This window comes from Rhinichthys klamathensis, unplaced genomic scaffold (assembly GCF_029890125.1).
Source record: "Rhinichthys klamathensis goyatoka isolate OS25496 unplaced genomic scaffold, OSU_Roscu_1.1 h1tg000176l_1, whole genome shotgun sequence".
Classification (NCBI taxonomy): domain Eukaryota; kingdom Metazoa; phylum Chordata; class Actinopteri; order Cypriniformes; family Leuciscidae; genus Rhinichthys; species Rhinichthys klamathensis.
Window position 1 is genome coordinate 7661426 of NW_026606705.1, and position 15488 is coordinate 7676913.

The 15488-nt window shown below is 38.1% G+C and overlaps 2 protein-coding genes across 2 annotated transcripts in view; one reads left to right on the forward strand and one right to left on the reverse strand.

The window, feature by feature from the left end:
• slc37a3 (solute carrier family 37 member 3) overlaps positions 1–15488 on the reverse strand; it is a 307587-nt gene that overhangs the window by 9441 nt on the left and 282658 nt on the right. The window lies entirely within an intron of this gene.
• On the forward strand, positions 863–13160 carry nup50 (nucleoporin 50). The gene is made up of 8 exons (XM_056260359.1): positions 863–1010; positions 1756–1834; positions 2126–2209; positions 2294–2486; positions 8254–8805; positions 9877–9958; positions 10045–10163; positions 12761–13160. Exons 2-8 carry the CDS (start codon positions 1766–1768, stop codon positions 12958–12960), a joined length of 1299 nt encoding a protein of 432 aa, XP_056116334.1. The 5' UTR covers positions 863–1010; positions 1756–1765; the 3' UTR covers positions 12961–13160.

Genomic DNA, 15488 nt, shown 5'->3' on the forward strand with positions numbered 1-15488 from the left:
TTATGCTACATTACAGTTTTTTCAACTGCTTACACACAAAATCCTTACTTGTTGTCACACAATTTCTGAAACCTGACACTCAAACACCAGAACCACACACCAAATCAGGACGTATTTTGATTTCCTTTTTCAAACACAACCTATCAAAATGCCACAATAATTACTCAGTGCCTCACATAACTCCTCACATGTGCAAACACTCACTGCATGCTTTACTGAACACCAACCAATCGTGGCTTTAGAATAGGCCTATAAATATAGGCCAAAGGTCCAGTTATAGGTTTTTCGGACTGTGTAATACTGTATTCACAACCAAAATGCTTACAGTAAAAAAAAAATAGTTTGGTTTCAATCTTGTTTTCGTGTGTTGCCATGAATTTTTCAACATCACTCTGCAAATTACATCTTGCTCATGATTGAAGCAAGCTCATGAAAGAAGAGCTTTAGGTTTTGAGTAACTGTGTGTTTAGCCTATATGATATATCCAAAATAATATTATGGCAAAGGTGTTTGCAACGTACAGTAAGACAAATGTTTGCTTTTGAGATGTGTTTGTGATATTTTGAATGCAGTGCTTCATTTTGCATTTTGTGTGTGCAATTCTTGGTTTTGTGAGTAAAGTTTTGAAAAAAAGAGGCAAAGATTTGAAAATGTGTTTAAGCAGTTGAAAAAAAAAACTTGAATTTGAAACATTCGTTGCGTTCTCTTCAGCACTCCAAACCATAGCTCCAGACATGCCGCATTCATTGAGAGACTTCATTTCCCACAGACTCCTGCGGCAATTATTGCTCTTCGCACATGCGCAGAGTGAGGCGCGGGCGCCGCTTCTCTTTGCACATGCGCAGAATACTTCTGGCACATGCGGACTGTGAGATGCGTTTGTAAGATGGCGGTGTGAGCGCACGGCCTGCTTCTGTATGCGCGAGATTGAGATTCCCGCGGTCATCATTCAAGCACAAGCAGTCGAAACTGTGTGTGTGGCGCGAACGGTTGGCGGGAAATTGTGTGAGGTATGTATAGAACTATATTAAATAGTGGTTTGTTTCACACAGATCCGTGATACGTCGTATTTATCTTTATTTAAGAGCCGGCCCGTCATTAGCAACTTTAACCATCGTATTCACACAAACGCATCATATAAACAGATAAGCTAGTTGCTAATGTAGTATAATGCGATTTGATTCCGAAATTAATCGATTAAAATCATGTTTGAGCTATTTAATATGCATCTGCCGGTAGTTGCCCAATCTGTCACGTCATTTAAATGAAATGCGCCCCAAAGGCGTAATTAATGACTCATGTTGTTAACATCTGAGGGAATTTCAGCATTATTTCATTTGTGTAGAATAGATATTACAATGTGGTTTTGAATGTTGTCTCTTTAGTGAGTCAAATGTGATGGGTTGGTTGACCGATACAATTTAACTAAGTAGGACTCCTTCCTGGGTCATGAACCCGAGACCTCAACCGAACCTTGACCTCAACTGATCCACACCGTAGACCTAAACTAACCCTAGACCTGTTGTGTGCTTAAGATCAGAGGATTTTTGTCTGCCAGGATCAGTTGATATTTTAATTTTGATCCAAGAACTCCTGCTAGTGTACGTCACAAACGTCCTTTACTTTGTAATCTAATCTGGCATTTCTCCATTTAGTTCCAGTTCTAAAGGAAATTCCTAAAATCCCAACTCTGTTACGTTTGATTTGTCTCTCGTATTTCCTGACTAAACGTCTGCCATGTATTTTAATTGACAGCTGAGCTGTGATGGCCAAGAGGATTGCAGAGAAAGAGTTGACGGACAGGAACTGGGACCAGGAAGATGAAGGAGAGGAGGTGTGCCATCTTTCAGTATCTGCACACTTTCACTGTGAAACGTCTTTACACTCCCAGTGGAAATGCAGTTATCCATAGTATCTAAAAAGACACTTAACCACTAGCCTACCGTATATCCACTCTGTCTCCATTTCTGCCAATCCCAAACCTGCTCAGTTTTAATTTTACTTGTACATCCTTATGAGATATGTTTACTTCAGAGTCAAGCATGCCAAAAAAACCTGTTTAAGCGGTTAAGTGCTTCAGCCAAGAATAATTGAACGTTTGAAAATATCATCTTGTGTCTTTCAGGCAGGAATGTTTTCAGTTGCAACCGAAGATGTGATGAAGAATCGCTCCATCAAGAAAGCCAAGCGTCGTAACGCCGGAGCAGAGGTAACACTCCTCCTGTGTCCCAGCAGGCATCCGGGCATGTGTTTTGAGGCTGATTTATAGATGAGTTTTGTTTTTGTGTAACAGGGAGAGAGTGGAGGGGCTTTCAAAGCTTTTAAGGGGTTCTCTCTGACATCGGCCGCAGGACCAGCGTCATTCTCTGGCTTTGGTAATGGCGCTGGTTTCAAACCTATGTCCAGCCTGACCAATGGCAGCGTGGCATCAGTGGCTCCATCTTTTGCCAGTTTTAACGTTCCCACGTTTGCTAAAACTAACAGTGGTAAGTGTTTTTTTTTTGTTTTTTTTTATTCATGAAAAAAAGTTAATTGTAGACGTATATTTATATTATAATTTATATACTTTTTAATGGGGCAACTATATATGATAGATGCAACAGAACAAGATAGGCTTTTAATAATCTTTTACTGCGCAAAACTATAATAATATTAACTCCAATACACAGTAGGGGTGTAACGATATTTGAACCGAACCGAAAAACCGCGATACACCACCCACGATACGTATCGCGATACTCTCATGGCGAACCGAACACGCCCCGCCCCCTGCAGCCCCGCCCAGCCCCGGCTCATTGCACCTCATGTGTTATGTGTACACAACGAATACAGGGCTGTTGCCTAACCACCATTAACCACATATAATCGCAATAAGCTCAGTGTTTTGTTACTTTTGATAATAAGCAAGGTGTAATCTTTCAAATTATGTCTATTTGATCACGAAATGTAAACAATAAATGCCGTTTTGGCGCTCTTAGATGTGGCGTGACAGATTTCACTGTATGCATGCGGCAGCGCGGAGCGCGATCATCTCTTCCTCAGTTACAGAATAAACATGAATGGACACCCGAAGGTATGTTGAAAGATACAGTATACTTACTGAAAGGCATCATAACTCGTGTAAACACTCAATCAGTGTTTCAACAGCGGAAATACGTCAATAAAACGCTTAGTTTTTCACATAGCTTTATATTTACCTCAGGCAAGTCATTCAGTGTCCACAGCTTGCTGGTTTGCTAACTCTTTCACTAAATAAATGCTATATATTAGCCTATATATTATATTTTACTTAACCTGTTTATGATATCTTGATTATTTAATGTATGTTTAAAATAGTTGTAATGAAAATAACAGCAACTGTGTAAATTATTATACAACAATAACAAATTAGAGTAAAAACATGTTAATGCAAAAATTGCCTTATGTGCAGTTTACATGTTTTCATACAATTTGTTATTTGAGTGTTGATTATTATTATATCATTTAGGCTAAAAGTCTAGGCTTGTTAAGCTTTAATGTTATAGTAATGTGCAAGTAAGGGCTGTAGTTTACAGCATTAGCAGATCATTTTGTTATCCTTGAGAAACGTTTACTTGTAATTTAATTCATTTAAAGACAAGGACACAATTTGTTCATTAAAGCACTGTTCAATAAAAAATAAAAGCAATTTTAGCTTTCTAAACCCCCCCACCCCACCGAAATGAACCGAACCGAACCGAGACCTCAAAACCGTGGGACGAACCGAACCGTCAGGTTTGTGTATCGTTACACCCCTAATACACAGCAGAACAAACTGCTTATGTGTGCATAATGTCAATTCATGTCCTCTCACACCAGTGTTGTGACCTAACACACCCGGTAGTGATGATAATAATAATACATTTTTATAGCACTTTTCTAGACACTCAAAGACTCTTTACAATTGTTGGTTTACATCGATAAAACAAACAAACAAGGTATATAGACGTGATTACCACATCATTTAGGCTGTTCACACTGCGATCCTTAGTGCTCAATTCCGATTCATTGCTCAGATACGATTTGTTTTGTATAGCTGTTCACATTGTTGTTTTAAATGTGGCCCATATCCGGCTGCCATACGGAGGAAAACACGTAGGACATTAAAGTATTGTGTGATCTGCCGATGCAATATAGTGAATTAATGCACATGCAATATTAAAACCAGAGACGAGAATGCGAAAAGAGTTTTGAAATATTTATGATACGAGCCCCTCGTATCTTGTATGAGGTGTCGCTTTAATACTTGAGCTCTGACACATCACTGTCCTTCACTGACTACCTTTCGCAACAGTCTTGATAACTGCGGGTATGTACAATCTTTGAAGTGACTCCCATCAGCGCAGAATTGTGACAAACGTTGCTCTGGAGTGATGTAAAAGTTGATATGACTGTTCAAATTGAGGTCGCAATATGTAACTGCAGTCTGAACGTAGCCTTCGAAACGGCAATAAACCCCATCAAGAGTCATTTTATGCAAATCCACAATATAAAGATCTTTATAAACCGATCAAGTATGACTGACAGCCGCAGAGGAGATAGTTTCAGTGAAACTTAAATTTAACAATGTGTCCTTTGATACAGATGTCTCCATTCCGATTCGCAAGATCTCTCTATTTGATTCAATGAAATATTTTCACTGGCCCCACCACAAAAAAAGTAATAAAATAGTTAGTTTTTGACCCATGTAACCTTGTATTGTAATAAATAAGGTTATGACACCAAAATGTTAGATACCAGTGAAATAAAACAAAATTTTAGATTAATTGCTATTCAGGATCTTCAGGTATAGTTCTAAGTGTAGTTTTCAGGTACAGAAACTGAATAATCAAATGGTAAATAGAACTGAATAGTAGTGGTCGAACGATGTCTCGCCAAGGCCTATTTTTGGCATTTTTAAAAAAAACTCGGCCGATACGTTTTTCTAATTGGCCGGTGTTAGGAGCGGGACTTTTATTTTGACGAGCGGCCCTGAGAACGGTAGTGCCTGAACACACAGCGCTCACATTCTTCGTCTTCATTAGTTTATGCTCTCTGTTTAACAACAGTCATATTTAATACATTATAAAAATAAGTTAAAAAAAGTCTATTACGTAAATAAACTTCTAATAAAGCAGACTGCGCAGTTATCGTAAAGAACGTACACTCGTCAGCATATGGTTATCGTGTTTATATTGCTTCACGTTCATGTTGAGAAAAACAATAATATCCACATGCTCGAGTGAAAATGCGCTGCGCTGACAGAAACACAGTGTGCTAAGTGAAGTTACTAACAGCACTTTGTGTTTTCTGTTCTCCTGGCTCCCTCAACGAAACTTAAAAGAAGCATATGTCTCAAAATCATTTTGCTATCTGATAAGGTAATGTTTACCATTTACCATTTGGATTTCATGTGATCTCATTGTGGTGGTGCTATTATAAGTCCTGTTCATTAATTTGATCAAAAGTAATTCCGTTTAGTAAGATCATTTTCATCTAAGTAATTCCAAACTTAGGCAGACGACAACATTATGTGATCAAATACAATCAACCTGTTAACGCGCTCCACAGCGCCACCCAGTGCATGTACTTATAACTGCGAGTTAGTGCTTGGGACTTCTCATGGATTCATTTACGGCCAGCAAAGCAACGTAGTAAAATTCTAATAGTATTTTATTTTTCGGATATTAATTACAGAACGAATATTCGTGCACACCCCTAGTTACATGCAAATGTAGATTTATTATTAATTGGTTGATTTTTGATGTTATTTGGACATACAGCACATATGCTGTGCTACTATTTGTCTTGAAGCCAAAGATGAAGCGAAAGTCGTGCGCTGACAGTACTGCTCTTTCCACCTTCATAAATAATCCAGTTGTTTGTGGCTCACTATGGATATGGTCTCAATTCATAGTCTATTTTGGGCAGCAGTATTCTCAGATCTCCACAGCTTTTGTATTTGTGCTTTATTCAGTTGGCAATCACAGAGACGGTTTACCTCATCAACCACAAACTGGTATTTTTAGCCTTGTGGCACCAACCCAGTCTGACATGATGCCCATCAGTGAACACTTTGAGAATTAGCTTCCTTTCATCTCATGAGTTTGAACTGTCACACAACCAATGAGATTGATTAGTGCACCACAAGTTTTGACAAGACATAATTACGTTATTAATTGCAGTTATACATATTTGTTCTCTAAAGAAATAGTTTCTGACTGATAAGACATGTATTTCTTATCCTAATGTCAAAACAATTAACAGTCGTCAAAAAAGATTTAAATGTCGTCCAAAACGTTTTCAGGTAACTTTGAATATTGCCATCAGAATTTTAATCTTTTGAGTTTATATTGATGCTTGAAGGAGTAAATTATAAAGAATAATAAAAGTCTGTAATTGAAACTGAATTTAACTTTCTGGTTCTGATTCAATATGTAATACATGTTGGCAATATATAATTGATGCTAACTCAGACCAGAGTAATAATAATATTTAATGTAATATGGTTTTATGTTCAATTGTACTTGCACCAAAAAACAACAACAGACCATCTTCAAATGTTTCAAGGTGAAGTGTGTAGATTTGTGTTTTGCTTTGTGCTTTCTCAAAGCTTTTACTAAGCTTTGTGTTTTCTCAAATCTATTTTTGCACTTGTGAGATTTTATTCATATCTTGGTTTTATACCCTTTTTTTTTTTTTTTTACATTGATACCTGGCTAGTAGGGGTGTGACGATATTCTAACCGACCCGAAAATACTCTCATGGCGTACCGAATGCGCCCCGCCCAGCCCTAGCCCATTGTTGAGGTTTACTGTATGTCACAAAACTAGTTTTTCTTACTTGACATACAAATAGTAATTAGGGTGGTGTAACGGTACACGTTTGTTTTATGATTCCTAACAGACTCAATACAGCTTGTAAAGAAGGGTCTGTTCTCTGAGCAGTAGCCAATTGTTCCCTGCCCGTTCCCAATACAGTCTTCAGTTCAGGTACACAATCTACCTCGCAGGTTTTCGTAACATCTGCCTTCTCTGGCGTCATGTTATGATCATCTGAGTCAACCATAAGCTCTGAGCTTATTGCGATTATTGGTACTTTCGATAAGAAACGGTGTCATTTTTCAATTGATGTCCATTTATTCACGAAATTTAAACTATAAATGGCGTTTTGACGCTCTCTAATGTGGCGTGACCGATCGCTATATAGGCGCCTCAGTTTAAGCAGCGCGAGTGAACGCAACCATCTCTTCCTTATAAATGTGAATGAACATCTGAAGGTATGTTGAAAGATACAGTATAACTTACTGAAACGTATTATATCGTGTAATCGCTCAATCAGTGTTTCAACGGTGGAAAGACATCAGTAAAACAGCGTTAAAACAATATCCCACGCAGCAGTACGTTTACCTCAGGAAAGTCATTCAGTGTCCACAGCTTGTTAGTCAGCTAGACAAATAAACTCTTTCGCTAAACGTGCACTTTACTCGCCTATATTAATTGTATTTTACTTAGCCTGTTAGTGATGTCTTGATTATTTAATGTCTGTTTAAAATATCTGTCATGAAAATCACAGCCAGTGTGTAAATAATTATATTGCAATAACGAATTGGAGTAAAAACCTATTATTAAATTTTGAAGTTAATGCTAAAACTGCCTTATGTGCAGTTTACATGTTTGCATACAGTTTATTATTTGAGTGTTGATTATTCTATCTAAAAATAAATAGCAACTGAATTTAGGCTATTAGTTTGGGCTAGTTTATTAGCCTTTAATATTATAGTAATGTGCAAGTATGGGCTCCCTATATAGGTCACAGCATTAGCAGAGATATCATTTTTTGTCCTTCAACTTTTAATTATAACTGAATTCATTCAAAGACAGAGACACAATATGTTCAGTAAACCACTGTTTAATTAAAAAAAGCAATTTTATGTTTAGTTTTCTACCACTGCCAAATGGCTAGTGTCGCACTATTCAGGGAAACCAAACTTTGTCACTGCATATTACACTGGAATGTGACAAAGGAATGCAACCCTTCAGTTAATATTTATAAGAGAACCATCATTTCCTCCATTGCCCTACTACCTTTTAGTGTTCTTATATAGGCCATGACGTAGCATTGAATTGGGTCACTTGACTTGACTGGGCAACACACTCTGAAGTCAGAGAGGGAGGATGGGCGGCAGTCGCCACACTGTTCGCAGAGGCATCTCTTCAGAGCTCTTAGTCACCCTGTGTCTCTCTGCATCCTCAGGTCCCTTAACCTTCAACAGCTCCGCCCCCTCCAAGCCCACGGATGATGTCACCTCCAACGGCTCCGCCCCCAGCAGTAAAGAGTACAACCGGCAGCTCACCGCGCTCAACTGCTCGGTGCGCGACTGGATCACCAAACACGTCAACGACAACCCCCTGTGTGACCTGAACCCCATCTTCCGGGACTACGAGCGACACCTGGCCAGCATCGAGAGGAAATACGGCAGCGGCACGTCAGACGGTGGGGCGGAGAAGCGGATTGTGTCGAGGGCAGCGGGAACCACCGTCTCCAGTTCTGCTGTCAGTGGAGCAGCACCGCAGCTCTTCTCCTTTAAAGACAAGGATGATGACAAACCGGCAGCTGCGGCGGCTCCGGGCGTCTCTTTTAATTTCGGCCAGAAGGTGGACAGCTCTGTGCTCGGTGCGCTGGCGTCCAGTGGAGCGCCGTCTTTCTCCTTCTCCACCTCCTCCTCATCCTCAGGCGTGTCGGTGTTTGGATCCGCGGTCAGCAGTGTCAGTCCTGCGGTGTCAGCCGGCAACAGCCAGACTGCAGGTACGTGAGCAGTGCAGTGTTCACTTATTCACTAAAATAGCAAGCGCACTGATTCATAGGTTTTTGCTGTGGCATTTTGTTTATTTCATGGCATCTTTCTGTTTCATTTCAGTCTAGTGGAATATAGGGTTTATTAGGGTCTTTTTCTTGATATATTAGCCGTTTGAGCTATTGGGAAATTGTGTAATGGTACATTTCAGTTGAAATGTGGGAGAAAATAAGGAAAAGTTTACTTAAAAATGAAAATTCTGTCACTTACTCAAGTTTTTTTAAACCTGTATGAGTTTCTTTCTTCTGTTGAACAAAAGATGATATTTTGAAGAATGTCGGTAAGCAAACAGTTTCTGGTCCCCACTGACTTCCACTGTAACTGTCTGGATACAGATTTTCTTCAAAGTATCTTCTTTTGTATTCAACAGAAGAATGAAACTCATACAGGTTTGGAACAACTTGAGGGTGAGTAAATGATGACAGGATTTCCATTTTTAAGTAAACTAATCGTTTAACAGACCCGAGTAATGCATCTCTGTAATCACAGAACATCATTCATCTACTAACAGAAAAGGGCAAAATAATGTTTATACTACAATGCACCTAACAACTATTTTGATAGTAGTTTATCAGATTTTAAAAATCTGGATTTTATTTTTAGTTTTGGGATAAAATAGTTTTAAATAAATATTAGAAAAACACGTTTTTAAAAACTTCCCCGATTTTGCACAATATTTTTCTTTTGAAATAGATGCAAATTGAAGGCTGTAAAAAATGTAAAAGCATGAATGTATGCTGTTGTGTGTGAAAATATATTGCTTTTATTTATTTCAAACCTTTTTACATGTTGCATTTTATAATTCTTTTTCAATTTCATCAATTAGAACTTGCAGATGACATGATGGTGCTCTCACAGAACACACTTATAACAAGAATATTCATAATTTTAGCGCAAATGCTGATAATGAATATAAAATCAGTAGAAGTCAGACTCGTATTTAGAGTATCAGTCAGGACATTTCAGAAAAATGCTGTGTAACGATTTTTTATGTGAATTTCCTGTGCTCTCTTCTGTTTTAGATGAAAATGGGGAAGAATCAGAGGAGCCGCCTGTTCCTGTGGTGAAAGAGATCAAGGAGAAAGACGCCTTCTACTCCAAAAAGTACACATCACGTACCCTTCGCTCGATCTTTAAACGCAACACCCGTGTCTCTCGTATATGTGATGATCAAAATGATCTTTCCACAGGTGTAAGTTGTTTTATAAGAAGGACGGAGAGTTTAAGGAGAAGGGGGTCGGGACGCTGCATCTGAAGATGGTGGCTGAGAGCAAACTTCAGCTGTTAGTGCGCGCCGACACAAACCTGGGTAAGTCATCAAGATGCTTGACATTATCTGTAAAGAACCTTTTTTAGGCTGATGATATTGATGACAATAGTCAGGCTCTGTTAATTGTGAGATGTAAATTGTGTGATTAAACGAGTATTTAAGAGGTTCATGGTGTGTTTGTTGGCCATGATTAGAGAAGATCTGGATCCCCCTGCAGGACATTTCATGAAATGCTGTCATCTAGCTTGTAGTTTAAAGGGATAGTTCACCCAAAAATGAAAATTCTGTCATTAATTACTCAACCTCATGTCGTTCCAAACTAGGGATGTAACGGTATGAATTTCATATCACAATTGTAGTGACCAAAATTATCAATATTATCACAGTCTTGTTAAAATTAGATGAAAATGTTCAAAAAGAACTGATACGCACACTGAAAACATTCCAACAAGTTATGTTTGGAAATCAACAAACAACAAATAAAATGAATAGCTCTATGCACTTTTGTTAAGCATACACATTAAATGATATGACCGTCGTCAATAGCAACGCATTATAATAGCGCATATCTCTTATCACCGTGGATGCGCTCTATCGTTTAATTAAAGTGCTATTATAAATGAGGTCAGTGGATAATTCAGCAGAAAATGTTATTGTAGTGGAAAAAAAAACATTTAGGTTGGAACAAATAAAATTTAATGTTCCACATTGCTATTTGTATTGTTACAAAATACAGTGATGAAAAACAAATAAATGTTTTTACATGTACTTTAAAATGAAAAGACATTTTAAATGTATAGCGCAGCTTTTTCATGAGACAACAATATTTGATAGATAGGACAGAACAAGAAAGACCATTAATAATCTGAATCTTTCATTGGGCAAAAGTATTATAGGCCTAATATGAAAGGCTTCAATATAGATCGCCAGAGCGGCTTATGCGCATCCCGTGTGCAGACTGATGCGCTTGAAGCAACATGGAGTCACAGCGCGCAGCAGAAAACAAGGGGAAGAGAGTAGATATTGCTGATTAGTGTATCATATCTATGCAACAGTTTATTAAGCCTTTTCTTTTGTACATTTGTACATTTCAGTTACAGTGCACATGAAGAACCATTCATAGTGCTCTCTGCTCCAGTGCTGTAATCTAACACACACCCGGGAGAAAGACTCATGGTTTACAAACAGAAAAAACTCCAGCGAGATAAAGAACATTTATGAAAAACCACAGACCTTTTTCTACAAATAAAGTATAATAATGGGAACATTGATCTTAGAGTGAGATTGCTCGTGGTAACCGAACGCGACGCGCTGTTTGAATGCTGAATGGAGAATGACTGAGGAGAGATATGAGCTATCGAATGGCTTCAGAAGTCTTGGTACATGAACTTTATGGTGCTTTACAATATTTGTTTATATCTTTAGTGGTGCTTCACGGTAACGGAGAATAGTACGCACGATATCGGAATTCACTGAGAAGCTGCAGCCGCGGCGGGGAGGATTATGGGTGATGAATCTCCCGAGCGCCGTCATCCATAATGTCTTCTCGTAAACAAAAACAACGTTGCGCTGCGTCAGACTGATGCTGGACAGGATTTACCGCCAGTTTTCAAAATCACCATAATCAAAGCCGCTTTTCATGATGATTACATTTTAAACGAGAATACTAACCGTCCGTCAGGACATTTTATCGTGAATCCCTTTTCCAAACCCGTAAGACTTTCGTAAATCTTCAGAACACAAAGATCTTTTTGATGAAATCTGAGTTTTCATTGACAGCTACACAACTACCACTTTGAAGTTTCAAAAAGTTCATAAAACTAATCCAAATAAATTGAGCGGTTTAGTTCAACATTTCTGTAGAGACTCGTTCGCTTTATGATGAACAGATTGAATTGAGGCTTTTACTCGCATGTAAACATTGATTCGTTTTTACGATCTCTTTATGAACTTTTTGAAGCATCAAAGTGTCAGTTGTGTAGCTGTCAATGGAGGGACAGAAATCTCTAAATAAATGTATTAAATAATGGGTTTTGTTTATATGCACACTAATGATTTCTAAAAGACCATGTAACATTACAGACTGTTGTAATGGCTGCTGAAAATTCAGCTTTGCCATCACAGTAATGAATTATATTTTGAAATATATTCAAATAGAGAACAGTTTTTTAGTTTTAGTTTTTTTTTGATCAGATAAAAGCGGCCTTGGTGAGCAATGCAGAGTTTTGCATTAAAAATCTTAATCCAAGCTTTTGACCAGTACTGTAAAAAAAAAAAGTTTAAATTACACCACTGTTTAAAAGTTTGGATTACAATTTATTTTTTATATTTATATTATCGTATTTCACTAATTAGTAAATTGCTGTTTTTTTATTATTATTTTAAATGTTCTTGAATGAAATGACGGCCCCTCTGCATGGCTCAACGTTAGGGATTTTAAACTGTCAGTATTAATGAAATAAGAAAAATGACTCTATTACGAGCACAAATACAATAGAACAAATAAGATAATGTTTTTCAGGTAAGTATACCAGTAAAAAAATCAGGCAAGTGACAGTTGTGTCAACTTTCCCAAGAGACGTTTACGATTGGTTGTTTGATGTGTGCTTACGATAGGCTCTTCTGGTTGTTCATAGGGAACATCTTGCTGAACATCATGGTGCCCTCTTCCATGCCCTGCTCACGAACTGGCAAAAACAACGTGATGGTGGTGTGTGTGCCAAACCCTCCCGTGGACGACAAGAACCCCAGCACACCCGTCCCGCTGCTCGTGCGTGTGAAAACAGCAGAGGACGCAGACGAACTGCATGGGATCCTGCAGGAAAAGAAAGCCTAACGCATCATCCACCCTCTCGTTCGTACGTGTCTGACTGAACGTGGCTCTCGCACGACCCACACATCTACTCTGTCTGTCTGATCTAGAACTGTTCTTTTGCGTCCCGTTAATCGTCTAGAAGAGTGATGGAAACCAATGGGTTCTTCTACTGTGAAATCACTCGTGGTCCTACTGTAAACGCTGCTCATCGTATCAGAGAAGGCAAAGACACGAGTCTGGATTCATCGACATTCCTTTGAGTTTTAATTTAGCTGCTATTTAAGGAATTCTTCGAGGTTTAGACCGAGCCGGCTGTTTTACGTGGATCGATTTGTTTTTAATTCGGACTCATTTTTCAGAAGCATGTACGTGTAAGATCCTTTCTGTACAATTTTTTTTGTACGAGTAATTTAGAGGTCAGTATTACATTTAAGAACAGTATATGCATCAGATCTCCACTGCTCTAATCAAAAATAATCCCCCACAGTTCTTCATAGGAAGAAGTGATCAGATATACCTGGTGTTTTTTTTTTTTATGGCTCATTTTCTGGCAGTACTTGCTGTGATGGTATTTATTTTGGTTGAGGGCATGTGTGGATGTATGTAAACCACAGAACTGCTGAGGTTGAGAATGAATGATGGCTTTATGGCAATCTGTCCTGAAGATGACCTTGAAGGGTTTTTTTTTCCTGTAAGTGGCCTTTTTACTGCCTTACACAATGCGGTATGTGTTTAAAGTGTTGAGCAGCACTCGATCTACCTTACATTCATTTACTGGTGAATAAATCAACTGAACCTGACAAATGACTCGTTTCATTTCCAGCAATCATGGCAATAGAAATGGTTCTTTGGCTCAAATGTATTTCGCACTTACTGACCTCGACCGAAACGAACAATTAAAGGGATGTTCCAAACCTGGATGAGTTTCTTTCTTCTGTTGAACAAAAGAGATATGGAAGAATGTTGGCAGCCAGACAGTTGATTAGCCATAGTAGGGAAAAATACCCCCCCCTCCCCCCAACACCCATTTTTTCGAAAAACCTATACCATGGTTAATGGAAACAGAACCAGGCCATTAATTAATTATATGCACCGTGCGTTTAATGCTTTTATCGCTTTTATAACCACAAAGATTCGAACGGACCAATTATCTGCGTATTATGACTGTTTATTTGTCTGTGTATGAGTGGCGCGCGCGTTCACCAGCGCAATACAAAAGTGTGATAAGATTTGCGCAAGCCATTCCTATCGTGACGCTGATGATAAAATGTGCAACTTATTTGAAATGTATTGACAATTTGCTGCTTAAAAGCACAACGGAGAATGTCAAACATAATCTAAAACACCCACATAAACTAAAAAAGTGATGAAAAGAGGAGAAAACATCATCCTGCACCAACATAAATTGGAAAGCTTTTTATACTCATGACCACCTTTACTAGTTTATCAAATTCTGTTGTATTTATTGTGGTAAATTTTGACTAACTTGTAGAATTTATAATAGATTAGCTTATCTGTTAATGGAATAGATTTTTCAATAAAGATTTATATTACAACTGGCATGTGTGTATATAGTTTCTGAATGTGTAGGTAGCTATTTTCCATTACAAATGAAAAAAGAAAATTGGTCGTAGCGTGGTAATGAGTAATTACCTGTAATTATTTCCTTTTTGTAACAAATGCAAACGATTACAAGACCTATGTCACTTTTTAGGCCAAGTACAAGTTCGAGTCAAGAGGACCTTTTAAGTGGTTTTCCCCAATATGTGTTCGGCTAATAACAACTGATATTAGGAAAAACCTGGCTTTCAGATATTCCAAGAGATGACAAGAACTTTACATTTTCAATATAAGAAAATGTTAAAGTTAGTTTGACTAAGTTTTAAAAAGTTTTTATGGTGCTTGAATAAAATAAAAGTACTTTAGTATCCTATGTAAACAAGTAAATGCTAACTAGGCTATTACTTTATTGTAGTTATGCTATCAATGCATGTGTGGATGATACCACAAAAAAAAAAACACACAAATAAATGAATCTCATGAGGGAGCATGTCCTGGGACCCTGCTAAATGGTTCACACTTCAACCCCCCCAATGTTCAAACCAAACCTACGCCCTTGCCCTCATTCTTCAGAATATCTTGTTTTGTGTTCAACAATGGCAGTTTGTTTTATTAACTCTCCATACTCATTCTAGCATATCTGATTTAAAATGACATTTATTTCTAGAACTATTTCGACCCAAATATCAAACTCTTGTTAAAGAATTAATATAACAGCTTGTGCATTGTTTGGTGTTATTGACCCTTGGTTTTATGTAGAGGATGAACAACATGTTCTGAAAGTTAAGCACGCACTTTCACAGCCATTTACTATGACAGCTGTAGATTTATGTTGTATGGTCAAGCACCAAGAAGAACCAGTGGAAGTGCTGCCCCCTTGTGTTTCAGTCATTCCCTCGGACCCCCTAGAGGAACCTCCAGACCCCATCCTGTGGGAAACTGTTTATTCTTTAAACTACATTCCAGCATAGCCTTACTAACTTCAAACC

Coding starts and splice junctions, on each gene's coding strand:
- nup50 (XM_056260359.1), top strand. CDS start 1,766: ATGGCCAAGAGGATTGCAGAGAAAGAGTTGACGGACAGGAACTGGGAC. Junction 8,806..9,876: donor CGGCAACAGCCAGACTGCAG/GTACGTGAGCAG, acceptor CTTCTGTTTTAG/ATGAAAATGGGGAAGAATCA. Junction 9,959..10,044: donor GACGCCTTCTACTCCAAAAA/GTACACATCACG, acceptor ATCTTTCCACAG/GTGTAAGTTGTTTTATAAGA.